Consider the following 16,361-nt stretch of genomic DNA (forward strand, 5'->3'; position numbering starts at 1 on the left):
GCTAGATGGTTTAAACATTGATAAAAGGACGTTGAGTGAGAACTGCCAGGATGTAGTCAAGGAGGACATGAGGGTGTTATATAGTGGTGGAGAATACATAGGACGTGGTTAGGCAGAGGCTTTTGCTGTGGAGACTCCTACAGGTTACAACTGGAAAGCTAAAAATAAGCTCTGCATCTCATTGTGAGGTTCCACTCCACGGCAGAAGGGGGCAGTAACGCGCTGCTTAGGTTTCTTCAATAAAGAAGAAAAAATGAGGACCGGAAGCTTTCTTCATCTGGATTTTCACCATTTTGGCTAAATTTCTTGAAATTGACGCACTTGTTAGTGCTCTTTTGCAAATTTTCCGTAGAATAATTTAATTCTGTATAATGTATTAGACATATTTTATAACAGACATTTCATAATGGGTAGAAAGGACAGAGGAGAGCGGGGTAAGTGACGTCGTTACACAACAACAATCTCATTCTCATCACTCACTCATTTTTAATATTTTGTCTTATTTTTTATATTGTCATAATACATAAGCTTCTCGATTTAGTTTTAAGCAAATGATAGTAAGATAATTCTGCTGCGAGGACAGAAGGGCAGGTTTGTTTTTGACTCACTGTTATTACTTTGATCAGGTCAGATCTGATGTAAATAAGTCGTCTTAAAATAAATAACTAAATAAACATCACATCAGTGATGTCTATCTAGAAAGCAGTTGTGTGAGAATACTGTCTCATTTCTTGACCTGCTGGGCTGTAGAAAAGAAGTCCAAAAAACGTTACTATGAAGAGGAAGAGGAGGATGAAGAGGTAGCCGGTAACGAGTCCCAGGAAGCCGTACCCGCTGCTGCAGGAAAACAGGTGGATGAGTCCGGTACAAAGCTGGATGAGTATGGGGCCAAAGACTACCGTGTTCAGATGCTGCTGAAGAATGACCACTCTTCACGGCCGCTCTGGGTGGTAAGCTGTGCTTGATGGGCTCTTGGACTCATTTCAGGCTTCCAGCTTCTGCGCAACTGCAAAGTATTATTATTGTTTAATTTTTTTATTACCTCTTCTAGGCTCCAGATGGGCACATCTTTTTGGAAGCCTTCTCACCAGTGTATAAATATGCCCAGGATTTCCTGGTGGCCATTGCAGAGCCTGTGTGCAGACCTAACCACATCCATGAGTACAAGCTGACTGCATATTCTCTATATGCAGCTGTCAGTGTGGGACTGCAAACCTCTGATATTGTGGAGTATCTGCAGAAGCTCAGCAAAACATCTGTACCAGATGGAATTGTACAGTTTATAAAGGTTTGACAGCAAAATCTGATGGAAAAGGTTTTTATGGCGATTGAATATTATTATTTATCTCTGTTTGTTTTTGATCAGCTCTGTACTGTGAGCTATGGCAAAGTCAAGCTGGTGCTCAAGCACAACAGGTCAGTTTATTTGGATGGTGCGTTAGTTATTTTATCACCAAGCGTCTTTTTAGCACCCTTTACGGGTTTTGTCTTCTTTCAGGTATTTTGTGGAAAGTGCCTTCCCTGATGTGATCCAGCGCCTCCTGCAGGACAGCGTTATCCGTGACTGTCGTCTTCGCACTGCCGGCGGAGCAGACTCTGAGCTCATTACTGAGGTCATCCACAGCAAGCCAGCGGTACGCTAAGCAGGATTTCTTTGCATTTAATGACATTTTTTACATGCAATGCTCATATTTGAAGGTACTTTAAAATTCTTTAATTTGTAAATAAAAAAAGTGAAAATATGTTTAGCTAAGGTGTCTAATGCACAGACGGATGTGCTTTCTGTGTGTCACAAAAGATTCTGTGGAAAGATGCATTTCTTTTTGTTTTTGACAGATCACGAAATCGGTTGAAGAAAGAGGAAGTGCTTCCACTTCACAGCAGCCTGATGATGGGCAAACGTCCACCCAACAGGTTCCTGAGGACATCTTCAAATACTATGAGCAAATGGATAAAGATGAAGAAGAGGAGGAAGAGACTCAGACAGTCTCCTTTGAAATTCGCCAAGTATGCTTGGGATTGGTGTCTAAATATAACCACAGTTTTCTTTTTGGCACTTTACTTCAAATTTAACATTATCAAGAAGAAATCGCCAAGTTTTTCTCTCTCTTTTTTTTAAATCTGATTTGCTGTAGGAGATGATTGAAGAGCTACAAAAACGTTGCATTCAGCTGGAGTACCCTCTCTTAGCCGAGTACGACTTTCGCAATGACACGGTTAACCCGGACATTGCCATAGACCTGAAGCCCACTGCTGTGTTGCGGCCCTACCAGGAGAAGAGTCTGCGCAAAATGTTCGGGAATGGACGTGCACGATCTGGAGTCATCGTGCTGCCCTGCGGTAAGCTGCCATGGAGATTTTAAGAGAACCGAGGATGACTAAAAAGGCATTTAGGCATTTAATTCGTTTAATTAAAGGATTTGGAGAGACAGATTTTTAGTTTAATATCAATAGCTTGGAGTTCGTTTTTTTAAAAAGTCCTGCTTTTTATTTTTACCCATCGAACTAAGTCATAAAAGTATAACTAGCTTTACAATCGAAACATTTGGATTCTACTTGTTATGTTGATCCTCTAGTTTTCTGTTAATAAGGAATTCAGGCAGGATCATTTATTTATGTGTTTTTTCTTTGTGGTATTGCCATTGTACTATTGCAAATGCAAAACCTTTTCAATAGATTGTTGCAAAAAAAATAAAAATCTCAGTATTGGACTTAGTTTCTATCAGTATGTCTACTTCTGACCCACAGGTGCGGGGAAATCTCTGGTGGGCGTCACGGCAGCGTGCACGGTGCGAAAACGCTGCCTGGTGTTGGGAAACTCTTCCGTGTCCGTGGAGCAGTGGAAAGCTCAGTTCAAGATGTGGTCCACCATCGACGAGTCGTTAATCTGCCGCTTCACTTCCGACGCCAAGGACAAGCCTATCGGCTGCTCAGTGGCTATCAGCACCTACTCCATGCTGGGTCACACCACCAAGCGATCCTGGGAAGCTGAAAGGGTCATGGAGTGGATGCGGAGCCAGGAGTGGGGACTCATTATTCTGGATGAGGTGCACACCATTCCTGGTGAGTTCTTCAGCTTTGTAGTTTAGAGCATAGTTTTATTTAACATGCACTCTAAAGCTGCATATGTATGTTCCAAAAGGACAATTTATAACAGTTTCAGATGCAGAGAGAGGAACAGAAAGGATCGGGGCAAATGTTTTTGTGAAAGAATTGATCTTTGCATAACTACTCTCATTTCTCTGTAGCAAGAATGTTTCGTCGGGTTCTCACCATCGTCCAAGCTCATTGCAAACTGGGCCTCACTGCCACACTGGTCAGAGAAGATGACAAGATTGTGGATCTGAACTTCTTGATAGGCCCGAAGCTCTATGAGGCGAACTGGATGGAACTACAGAACAACGGATACATAGCCAAAGTCCAGTGTGCAGAGGTGAGAACTCCACTACAGTTAAGGCCACAACATATTTCATGATTATATCAGCTTTGGTCATTTGCCTTTTCTTGACTTTTTAACCTGATAAATATTGAGTTTTTTTGTTTTTTTTTAGTCAAAGCTGTACTGAATGTCATTTGATAAAAAAACTAAACAGATCAATTGGATATGTTTTAATCAGTAAATTACATCAAAATAAGAAATATAAATAAATTATTCAGTTACTTTTTTTTTTGCTTTCTAAATTTCTTTTAAAACATTTTCCTTTTTTATTTACATATCTTTTAAATCAACATTCATTTTTTAAACGTGTCTTTTCACAATTTTTTTTAATGCTACCTAAAAGCTTGTCTGAATAATTAATTATAAAAAATTATTTAAAATATTTCAATGAAAAGCCACTCTATTTATATTATATTCAAATTAAATGTAATGTTTAAAATTAAATAAAGAAATAAATACATTTTAAAATATTTCAATTTATAGCTACAGATCAGAAAAAGTTTTAAAAAGTCTTCTGGACTTGGTTTGTTTTTTTAAGTTGAAGATGTTTTGCCTTTTATCCGAAAGACTTTGTCATGGATGAAGGAAAGTCTCCACAAATATGCAAGCTGCAGTTTAAGCTTCTTTATAGCCTATTTTTGTATGAACTTGCTACTATATAGAAATGAGTAAGAATTCACTTACTTTACTTGCTTCTTCTAACACAAAGATGGAACATATAAAAACTTCTTTATCATTGTGCTAAACAGTGCCGTAACTGTTGTCTTAAAACATTTGTCCATTAATTCTTTAACGAGGTTTCTTTAGAACTTAATTAATGCTGGTTAACGTCTCAAAGATCATTAAGAGCTATTTCTGTGAGGTACAACAGAAACGGAAGGAGGAAGGATCTGCCTCTAATTATTGTTCAAATTTCCAATCTCCTCTTACATCACAAGGATGTCAGTGTTCCTACCAAATCTGCATAATACATTTGTTTTTTATTGTGTTTGACTGGGATTATTTGCTCCTTTACTGTTAATGTTTTTTTTAGATTGTCTTCACCTGTATTCCTTTCTTAAACAATAGATCAAATTATTCATTTGGTTATATTTTTTACGGTTATTTGTGGTCTCTGTTAATAAAAGAAAAGCATTTCTTCTTGGATCACACTGTCAGTTCAGGCAGTCTGAGTGACTGAACTGTCTTTGCTTCAGGTGTGGTGCCCGATGTCTCCTGAGTTTTACCGAGAATATGTGGCCATTAAGACGAAGAAGCGGATTCTGCTTTACACGATGAACCCCAACAAATTCCGTGCTTGCCAGTTTCTCATTCGCTTCCACGAGCGGCGCAACGACAAAATTATCGTGTTTGCTGACAACGTGTTTGCCCTGAAGGAATACGCCGTACGTCTCAACAAGTGAGTTTTCACACTTTGACTAAATCAGCATTTTGTCTTTGTGGAAAATACTTTTTTTATGTGTTCTTTTTTATTTTTTTCAATATTTCTCTCAAGGCCCTACATCTATGGTCCTACCTCTCAGGGGGAGCGAATGCAGATTTTACAAAATTTCAAGCACAACCCCAAGATCAACACCATTTTTATTTCCAAGGTAAATCAGATCCTTCAACTGTGTTGCACCAAGTTTAACTTTTGTCTTTGCATTGCCAAACTTTGGAGCCTGCTCTCCGTGAACAAGCGTTGAGAGGATCTAATTGAAATGAAAACAACAAAACATCTTCCAATTGTCAACGTAACCTGGGATCTGATCCCGTGCTGAAAGCACATAGTCCTGAATTACCATTTTGTCACCGCTAGTCTTAATTCAGGCAGTCCTAATTGCAACCAATTAAATGTTATCATTCTGTTGCGTAGATCATCTGAAGACTTAACTCTTCAAATAACCCTTTCCCTCCTAACACCACTAACACCCTAACGAGCCTAGCCCTCGATTACTTTGCAATTATATAGCTGATCCATCTGTACGTGTATTTAAATAGATTTAATTAGATTTAGGACTAAATGCGTATGTCAGGATTTCTCACTGTGACACAGCTCAAATGGTATTTCTCATAAGTATGTCTCTTTTTGGATTAAACACGTTTAATATTTAATAGAATAGTTTGATGTATGAAATAAGTAATGGGTGCATGATGCATGATTTTAAGTAGGATTGCGGATATTTACAGTTAAGTGTTTTTAGGATGTACTACCACACTTAATTTTCTCTGAATAATATATACCAATTATAGACAAATATTTAATCAATTTTTCTTTTAAAACCGTAAAAACATTTTGATAGTTTCAAATGAGTGCTGTTTTTTTTTTTTTTAATGAAACCTCACCGAGGTAATAATCCAGTGTCTTCTTGTGCCGCTTCCAAGTCCAGATAAATGTATAGAATTGCCCCAAGAAGGGCATTCAGCTTAAAACCTATGCCAAGTCTAACCAGAAGGGTTTGCTTGGAATGTGCTAGAGTTTCAAATGTGTCAGACTGGATGTTAAGTTTAAAAGCTGCATGCAAACGGTGTGTTTTTCCCTTTTTTTTTATTTTTATTTTGTTTGTGGTCGTCTCCGACATTTAGGATGAATACAAAGTTTTTCTAGAATAAAGTCAGGGATGACCGGTGCAGACCTAAACAGACATAGGTTGGTAGGTTTAGTGTGCTGGTTAGGAATGCAGAAGGACCACTGGTAGTTGAATTAGTTGAAGGAAGTAGTGGGAAGTTGTACAAATATTCTTCAAAGGAGGCAGGAAAATAGTGACCTTTCAGAGCCACAAGTGGATTACATCGTCTTTAGACGATAGGAGATCTGTAGCTGCAGAGAAGTAGTACAGAAGAGCACTGTGTAGTTTTCAGGGGTTTAAACCAAGCACCTCTGTTTGAAGCAAACCCAAAGCAATAAAATCAAATTTCAAATTGTAGAGATCCAGTTTCTCAAATGACCACTGGAGGCTGGTTTGTAAAGTGAGCAACGTTATACAGACTCTTAATTTGAAAAATTAGATCAATACTATTACTAAACCTTTGTTCTACCTGGTGTCAACATTTTCATGGTTTGCTTTATTTTATTATTTATGACAAAAGTGGGCAGGGCTATTTTTATTTATTATAGCTCACATAATTGCATTATTAAGGCAGTGTTTTATTTTGATTGATTGGTGGGATGAGCCCATGAGTGGACTTAATAACACTCAATCCTTCAGTTTTCATACTGTGAAGTTTTAGTCTATCTGCCATTAGATGAAAACAGTTTTCTTTTCAACCAGCCATTTGTTATGCTAAAATCCCTTAGTTGGGTGCCTTTGTTTTCCTTCATGATGCAGAAATAGTCTGTGGTTTTTAGTATTGGCTTGTAGGGACTTACTGTGGAGTTGTATCGTACAGCAGGCCATAGGTTGTTAAACACCTTCATTTTTTACCAGACTTTTCCTCAACTGCCCTTTAGTTCTATGCCCTTAATGGCTGAATTGAATAATAAAATTAGGCTTAAACCAGTAGAGCTTCTACTTTATTCTCAGCAAGACACTGCACGCATGGCTGAGAGAATAAACACAACGGTATTTTTTGCTTTGAATATTGCATACTTAATGAGACGTTAAATTGGATAATTCTGAAAAACTCCTGGAAAAATGCAGTCCATCACAGTGATAGCACGGGGGCAATAATAGAGGTGGCAATTTTTGGACTTAATATAACAGATGAGAGAAGGAAGAACACCCGTTTGTTAGCATGAACAATTTTTTGGAAATAAAATTGTATGTGGGACTCAGTTTGGATCAAACTGCTCAAACCTTTTCCTGTGATTCCCCCTGAATCTCCACACAACTCTGCTATTTCGTTACAGCTATTCCAGATGTTTGAACTGGTAAAGACAGTTGTCACAAATGGCGATTGAGACAATAGTTTGACTTGGAATTTTCTGGGGTTTCAGGGCAATTGCCGTGTCAGAACAAAGTCTAACTCTTTGTAGTGCATGAATCAGTTTGTTCAGTTCTATGCCCGTCTCTCCGTGAACGCTTCAACAGGTCGGAGACACATCCTTCGACTTGCCAGAAGCCAATGTTCTGATCCAGATCTCATCTCACGGTGGATCCAGAAGACAAGAGGCTCAGAGACTTGGCAGAGTTTTAAGAGCCAAGAAAGGTTTGTTTGTTTCGAAACACACACATTCAAACTGTATTCTCAGTCACCACCATCCCTGAACGTAAATGGATCATCTCACTGCCCTTTATTGTGTTTTAAGGAATGGTAGCAGAGGAGTACAACGCGTACTTCTATTCACTGGTATCACAGGACACTCAGGAAATGGCCTATTCCACCAAAAGACAGAGGTTTCTCGTTGATCAGGGATACAGCTTTAAGGTGCAGTATCTGGTTTTAACCGTACTTCACTTTGTTTTCTAACAGAAATGTGCAGCAAATTTAGTGTGGCCTTCATTTGACCCTTTTTTATTTTTAAAATACAACTCTTTAAAAGTTATGGGTATTTAATGTACAGGAAGGATTTTGGTTAAATGTCAAGTCTATTTCATCATGATAGAAAGATTTTCAAGTAAACCACGTATCAAACTCCAGGCCCAGAGGCCTGATCGCTGACGTATTTTCCTACAAACCTGTCATTGTAGCTTCTTCTTGGCAAGCACACACCTGATCCAGGTATTTAGCAGCAAGTAGGGCAGGGTTTCTGATAAACCTTTAGGATCCCCTTCCTTGAGGCCTGGAGTCTGATACCATTGAAGGAAACCTTTAAATGTCTATAGCACTTTATTAAAGGAATTGTTTTACACTGTTCCCAAGTTGGCCAATTATCTGCTAGGACAGGCAGATGCTGAGACCATGGAGGTTTTTCAGGGCAGGACTAAAACCTTAGTCACACACACCCGTACGGGGTTGTGGGTTTTTGGGTTGTCCAGGCCTGTGGAGGGTTGTAGACAGGAGCAGTGGTCTACAACCCTAGACAACTGGGTTGTAGACAATGTATGTTTTTCATTTTTCTTGAGGCTTGATTGGCCACTAAAAGGGAGGTTATGAGAATTAAACATACAATTGTTGTGCGTGTGGTGAATGTATCGTATATTCTTAACACATGAGAACCCAGACTCATTTTTTCCTTTGAGAAAAGTATGTGGGATTTACCACAGACTAAGATGCCTGCAAAACACATTTCTGATGTTCTTCTGTTACATTGATGTCACCATGGTTTCTTATGGGTTAAGGATAATGTAGGATGCAAATGCCACTCTAGTTATCACTAAGGTGCAAGTACTTGCCCCTCACTGACCATGCGCAAATGCCGCACAGTGTGTGCCAGTGATATGCACACACTCAAACTTCGCTCTGATTGGCTAATTTCTAACAGTCGGGCTGCACGCAGAGAACCCAAACTTAGCACTTATGGGCCCCTTGAACAGTCTGCAAAATTTTTGAGGGGTTAAAAAAGAACTACTCTACGGGCTCTTCGAGCGGTCTACAACTTAATATTTTTTGCGTGCCCTGAACAGGTTTGCCCAACTTTCACCCCCAGACGGCCTGTCTAGACGTGAGGACAGTTGTGGCAAAGGATTAAGTCTCCAGAACAGATTCCCTTAGATTTACTGTAGGCTAAAGGAAGTGCAAGTCTCCCTGTATAAGACATACAAGCCTTAACCAACAGGTCCCTGATGCTTCATCCCTCATCACTTTCCATCACAAAAGCATATTTCCCAATAGCAGAAGTTATTAAGATATTTTCTCTGTACCGTTTAGCTTTAGGGTCAGTTCTGTTTGGACAGGATGTGGGGCTGAGTCTGTAGCACCACCCTTTTCAAAGGCTCAGGTTCTTCATCCAGCATGAATGCTCACTGGCCCATGCAAGGCAATAAATTAACTGTGCTTGGCGCGCTCTAGTTTCAGTAAAGTCCTCTTGATTGCAAACCATCCTGATGTAATCTGTTCTGAATGATCTGATGCTACACTTGAATGCCTCCCACCTCCTTATAACATTCCTTCAGATGAGAGATTTATTATTTGTTACAGTAACTCCTTTGCCTGTTTTTGGCTTTTTAATTCTCTGTTGCTGGTAAGACTCTAAGCTCAGCGGTGAGTTCCTTCAGAGAACACGAGGTTGGAAACCACCGGATAGCCTGGTCAGGTCATATGAAGAACATGTTAAAGACTTCGGGTTTAAGAAGCAGATGATCTAGTGGTCCATTACTGGATCAGAGACGGTGGGATTTTTTTATTTACTTTTACAGCATGTCTATGCAGTTTGTGACTAAAGACTCAATAGTTGAACATGTACATTCAAAAGAATAAAGTAATATTTAGTCCATTTACAAATGATATAGTGTATTTTCGATTCAGAGTGAAATTCCAACCAAAATCTTTAAATCCACAACTGTATAATTTATGTTTGGCATCTTCATGATGAGAATATGGTGATACCTAAAAGAGCTACTCTTCTTTCTGATCCTCTTGGCAGTCAGAGGTTTGTGTTTGGCTTTCTCTTTTCTCTTACAGTGAGCTGCCAGCCTTTTGGTTTTATTGAATCTTGCCTTGTGCAGATTTTTGTTGCTGCTTGTCAAGATGGTTCCAAAATCTCCATACACCCAGTGGAACAGGTGGCCATGAGGGGACATCTAACTGTCTGGGGGCTCTTCAGCTTAGAGCGGGCAACAGCTGTTTAATGAGATGCGCAGACTTTTCCCGCTGTTGGAAATGACCCTTGATGCTCATTTTCTAAGCCAAACTAAAAGCTAGTGTTCAATATTTCCGTTTCTTTAAAAAGAACCGGTTCACAAATGAGCTCATCTCAAAGCATCACACAGAAAGCAAAGACCATCATTCGGAGCTCTATTGATTGTTATAATCCAGTTTAGTCTGGATAATTCCAACAAAGTCAGACTATATGAATGTATGATTGTGGACTGAAAAAAAGTATACAAAACTTTACTTTACTGAGCAAGCAAACATAAGGGCGACCATCTGTTGTGACTGGTTGTGGTCTAACAAGACAGAAAGTTATTTTCAATGAGAGAAGAAGAAGCAGATGAACAAACACAACATCTCTGAAACACCTGTTACAGGACAAAAGAAAAAGGTTAGTCATCCTGGGAGTTAAGGACCAGGAAGCAGATGAGGACAAAGTCACCTAGCATTTTTTGTAAGAGAAAAGAGATGACCTTAGTAACTGAAATGGTCAGAGAACACAATGAAGACAAACAAACATCTGCTTTAGTGCAGAACACAACTGGTCACAGGTGCAATGGGAGAAAACTAAAGGCAGGGGATAAAACCCCTCGAAAATCTGTTGCAGAACAAAATAGTAATGTTGGTTCCCATAACAACAAGAATATATATATATATGAAAATGCCTTTTAACAGAGAAAAATATTTACTTTCTTACTGGCACTTATGTGTATATGCACACTACACAAATCCCTTGCTGTGGTTCACCTTTAGCCAATTGTATTTGACCCAACTTGGTGGAAGCAAGCTTGTGATTGGACGATTTTTGTTTGCACTACATGTACATAAAAAGGCAGACAGTAGAGAGCACAACAGGAAGAGAAATTAACAGTTTGCCAGAAGTCAGTTACCGGTATTTACTTCCTGATTGATTTTATGCCTTTTTACAGACACAATCTCGTTTGTATCTGTAGTTTTGAACCAATACTGTGCATCTCTTATCCTTTACATCTTTACACCATCAGCTGTGTACGTGTTGCAGTAATCTGTGCAACAGCTGATGTTGTTGCAGAGATTACTGCATCACCGTCAGCTGTGGCAGTGCTCTACACAGAGGAGCTTTTGGAGGACATCATGGAGAGTTAGCTGATGCCCTTGCAGCAGACTTCCCCTTGATGGATCTCAGGAGGCAGCTAAAGCTATAGTACATCTTGGTTATACCAACATCACAGGAATTTGCTTGGATGACGTTAAACATAATGTCAGACGTTTTTTTAGGGACCCCAACTATTTTGATGTAGTTTGCTTTCTTTGCCTTTTCCTCCTGTGGGTGTAGGTGCAATGCTTTGAAGGTTGAAATTGGGTTTTCCTTTTATTCAATGGGCTCCTCTCAAAACATCTGTGTTTAAAGCATCAGAAACCTGCTGCCGCCCGTTCTCCTGTCAGTAGGAGCAGTTCTGCTGGGCTTGAAGAGACTAAGCCACACAAACAGACAAGTATTTGGACTTGGCTGTCAAAATCTACATAAGATTTATAACACAAATATATATTTTTTTGGTGCTGGAAGCTTTTTCCCAAACCTCCTCCTGTTTGCAACGGCCTTGGAACCAGTAAATATTATACACCTGAAGTTTTTTTTACAAAAACTGAATTCAATTGGGTTAAGGACATACATTCAAGCTCATATTAGTCTTAACAGCTTAAAAACTGAACTGCAGACTGCACACCAACCCTATCCTATAACAAAGATTTCTGTGTCATGTATTATAGATTTGTTAATATAATGTACATGGTGTTAACCCTATGCAGTTAAACCTGCTTTATGACGCATTTTATTCAAATACAGTACTGTATACTAAAGGACAACAATATAAAAAGCATTGGGAAGGAGAGTCTTACAATTAGGATTATAAATAACTGATAATAAATGAAGATGAGGGGAAATGACTCGTAAGTATCTGAATGATGAGAAATCTCAACCTGAGCAGCTTTATTTCTGTAGCTGATGCTGGACAGAAAAGCTGGACGAAATGTTTTTGTTCTCACAAGGATCAACTCTGCTCAAACCGTTGCCCCTGAAGTCTGTAGTAAGTTTAAGGTATAAAAAGCACTTAAATGTCATTAAAATTGATCATTAAAATAAAGAAACTGGAAAGGCGAACAAAAAATGTCCTGTTCTGTTATCTCTATGAATCACTGTGTTAATTATTTACATCATATTAAATAAGTTTTTTCCTAAATCAACTTAAAATAGATCAATTGTTGTAGCATAAAGTGTTCTTCTAACAGTAAGGTCTTAAAAAGATTTGAAATGAGCTTTTTAAACAAACTAATTTTTAGTATCAACCTGAGGAAAAGGTTTGGGACAATAGGAAGGTAGAAATACTCATTTCTGAGACGTCAGGGCTGTGAAATTAAATAAAAATAAGGGCCAGCTATTTTACTGAGCCTCTGACAGTAGAATTCCCACGCATAGCCCAGTTTGTAATCAGACGTTTTTTTTCCATATGCTTTGGTGGAGCTGCATCAACAAACACGGATTTAATCGGACTATGTGTTTTCCTAGAAACTACTGAGAATATGCTAAAGCTGAGGAGGACTTCGAAATTAGATTAGATGGTGACGTAATTATCACACAAATCCCATTTATTTTGTAATTGCCTTACATCTCTATCTTTTTCAGCCTTTAACTTATTACTACTTGCAGGGTGAGAGCTGAAGTTAAGCCAGGCAATGTGATGTGTGGCTACCGCTGCTAGAAACACGTGGCCAGGGATTATTTCATTTAAATCTCTTTTGACCAAAAAAATAAAAGATTCAGAAATGTCTCACCGTCTTAGAAAAAGGATGATGGAAGATTTTTGTAGGGATCACCAACATTTTTCTTTTCTGCCGTCCCATTTCACATAGTTTGGATAAAAAAATCTTTCATCCCCCCCCCTCTTTTGGATCTCTTTGCATCTATTTAGTTACATTAAATTCCAGTTCTTTTCTCACTGCATCCGTGGTTACTGTTACTTAAGAAGACTTGACTGTTGTCACTTTCAGAGGTTACATAGTTTGGAGGAAACAAAGACCAACAAGTCAGTAAAAGTTACTAAAAAAAATAAAAAAGGCAATGAATTTTAGACTTTTTCTTTTTTTTTTTTAAACTTGTAATAGATTTTCTTTGCAACAACTACAGTCTGTTTGGCAGCACAAAAGGTAACTTTGTTTAGCCAAACCGAAGAATTTTTCTAGTAACATTTTATTTTTACGCCATTTACATTTTTTTTAATGGTTTATTTCAATCAATCAAAGCAAGGATAATGCACAAAACAATACAATCAGCAGTTATGCATTTATATAAAGACGTATCAAACTTAGGATAATTAGACATTAAATCAAAGATTGCTTGAAAGGGAGTGGAAGGAAGTGAACTTAAATAATCCCACTCCTGTTGGGTTTTTGATATGTTGTTGAAGTAGTCGCTTGAACTTCCGTTGCAGAGGCTGTTGTGAACATAGCATTGATGTGTGGCCCTTTGCCGATAAATCCGGATCCCCTAAATGTATGAACTGAATCCCAAGATGTTCTTGGCTCCTACTAGAAACAGGGGGTCATTACTCAGGAAGAATATCTTGAGTTTTCCTCATCTGCTCCAACTGTTCATCCACAGGTGATAACAAAGTTGGCAGGTATGGACGAAGAGGACTTGATGTTCTCCACCCGAGAGGAACAGCAGCAGCTGCTTCAGAAGGTCCTAGCTGCTTCAGACCTGGACGCGGAGGATGAAATAGTGGCAACTGAACTGGGCGTTCGACCACAGGTAAAAATTTATTTAAAAATAAAGACATAAATAAATAAATACAATTCATTTAGAACTTTTACTAATGGATTTAGGAATAGAAGAATCAACCCTGCAATGAACTAAAGCAACTTGTTTGTTCAGCTTGGACCCAGTTATAAGGAAGTCTAGACAGTTTGGTCCTACCTTTCCCAGCAGGTGACGACACCACCACGTTGTTGTTTTGCCATTTGTTTATTGTTGACCTAATAGAAGGTGGTGGAGCAGGGGTCTGCAGTCATTAACGCTAAAACAGTGATTTAAGCCAGTTTCTAACTCAAATCCAGTCAGAGCTGCAAAGTCACAGTTTAGAAAAATACACCTTACTTATGTTCTGTTGCCATTGATCCATTTATTTATCAAATGTAGCTTTTAACAATAATTGAATTATAGTAAAAAAATGTAGTGATAAAGTGATATATTTTTACATATATAACAATTATTTTACTTTTGTCAGCAGTATAAGTTCCTTTCAAAATAAAATACACCCTGTGTCAAATAAGACACAGATAGCTGTAGCAGATTTACAGAGTTAAGAACTGCAAGTTAAACATGACATTTTCTGTTTTGACTTTTGGTGCACCTTCATTTGTTTTCCCCTTTTCCTATCGGGAACAAACATGACAACATTGGTGTGGAATCAAAAATATATATCTATAGAATTATATACTTTAACAGCTTTGCCTCTGAACAGCAACTAGACACTCGTGTACAGCAGAAGATAAGAGTATGTGTATCATTTTGCTCAGTCATTAAATGTTAAAAATCTAAACATGAATGACTATTTTAAGATACACAATAGAGCCACTTTTTCCAGACTTCTGTGGTGGAGTCGTGCAGCTCACACCAAAAGACGTGTTTTTAGCTACCCCCTTATCAAATGAAGAAGTAGGACAAAGTAATACCTTTTTAATATAAGGAATGTTGCTGTGGCTCACGTCATCTGCTTTTATTTAAGAAGAAAAAAATCCTTTTTGGTTTTGAACACTTGTACTTACTTTTTGATTTCATTTTTTTTTACCAGGTTTCAAGGCGAGCGGGCACCATGAGCTCCATGTCAGGTGCAGATGACACCGTCTACATGGAGTATCAGAGCAAAAGCAACAAGGCTTCTTTTGGCGCTAAGAGTGTTCATCCTCTGTTCAAGCGCTTTAGAAAGTAGCTCTGCGTTTAGTATGGATTTAGTGTTATTGTTCCAGCCTACTGGTTTTTCAAAATAAAAGGATCAATAAGAAAAACTTGACTGGAATTTTTGTTCTACATATTTTTTTATTCCAGAAATAATTAACAGTGGTGTTTCATTTATACCTTTTTTTGTTCATGAAATGTACATTAAACTGCTTTAATTGGGAAAACCTGTAAAGCTGAAACAATGGAATCCTAGACCTCATCTTGTATTTATCTGTTGTTGTTCCTAGACTAACCTTGAAAGTTGACTGATTATGTCCTTTTAATATTTCTTAATGGTATATTTGATGTTGTTTCTTATCCAGAGGTAAATAAAACATATGATCTATTATAATAATAATTCATTTCTATGAAGGACATGAAAAGAAAAAATCAACCAAGTCCTTCTCTAGCAGATCTGTCATCAAGTTTCTATCTTGTAATTAACATCTTTGAGGCTTTAAACAGTGCCAAAGTACATGGTTGTGTCTTAAATAAATGTAAGCGTTCCATACTCTGCACCAATCACCCTCCAGTTGCAGCTATATGAAAAATTTTCTTTTAAAAACAGGGCACAGGGGCATGGAAAGGCCTTGTCTATTACCTTTTACCTTAGGGAACTTCCACTGATTGGTTTAGAGGGAGTAAATTGTATTAAGGTAGATTTGACTCAACGTGTTTGTTAAGTGTACACGGTGATAGTTATCAATGCTGCCAACTCCGAGCTCATTCAGAACACTCTGCAACAGTTTGAAAAGCAGCTTCTCCACGTGTCGAAGTGTCCTCAAAGTCGGTCAGAGTAAGTGTCCTCAGGCAGCACCATGACGCTTTACATTAAGCCCAACACGCTGATCAGTTTAAGTGTCGATGAATGAATTAACTCAGGATACCCAAAGAAGATAACTAAGGTCTCTTTGGTGTTGCCTTTATCTTTCACAGAAAAATGATCTGAAACCACACGGCATTTAGGATAAAAAAAAAAAAAGCTCCAAGAATACAGAGAAGTAAATCTTAGGGCAATTTATCTGAAAAAAACCCACAATTTATCTTTAAAGTCAGACCTGAGGTTTAAATCTCATCCTTTACTGATATTTTCAAATATTTCTGTGTTCTACACCCACACACCTTACAGTCTGCTTGTTTCATTTGAACAATAGTGTTAGTGTAAAGGTTTGTGAAGAAATACTCAGAAATTCAGTTTTAATCTAAATGTTCTTAATATATGTCTTCCATCATTAGAAAAATACCAGAACATGTTAAAAACACCCACATTATCAT

General features: G+C 38.1%; 1 protein-coding gene across 1 annotated transcript; it reads left to right on the forward strand.

Moving 5' to 3' along the window:
* Nucleotides 1-237: 237 nt before the first annotated feature.
* Nucleotides 238-15,438, forward strand: ercc3 (ERCC excision repair 3, TFIIH core complex helicase subunit). Its single transcript, XM_004067083.4, has 15 exons — nucleotides 238-434; nucleotides 751-950; nucleotides 1,052-1,288; nucleotides 1,367-1,416; nucleotides 1,499-1,634; nucleotides 1,837-2,007; nucleotides 2,136-2,340; nucleotides 2,749-3,063; nucleotides 3,249-3,433; nucleotides 4,636-4,838; nucleotides 4,935-5,031; nucleotides 7,450-7,567; nucleotides 7,668-7,786; nucleotides 13,749-13,898; nucleotides 14,941-15,438. Exons 1-15 carry the CDS (start codon nucleotides 407-409, stop codon nucleotides 15,076-15,078), a joined length of 2,352 nt encoding a protein of 783 aa, XP_004067131.1. The 5' UTR covers nucleotides 238-406; the 3' UTR covers nucleotides 15,079-15,438.
* The last annotated feature ends 923 nt before the right edge of the window (nucleotides 15,439-16,361 follow it).

Source organism: Oryzias latipes, chromosome 3, assembly GCF_002234675.1.
Source record: "Oryzias latipes chromosome 3, ASM223467v1".
NCBI lineage: Eukaryota > Metazoa > Chordata > Actinopteri > Beloniformes > Adrianichthyidae > Oryzias > Oryzias latipes.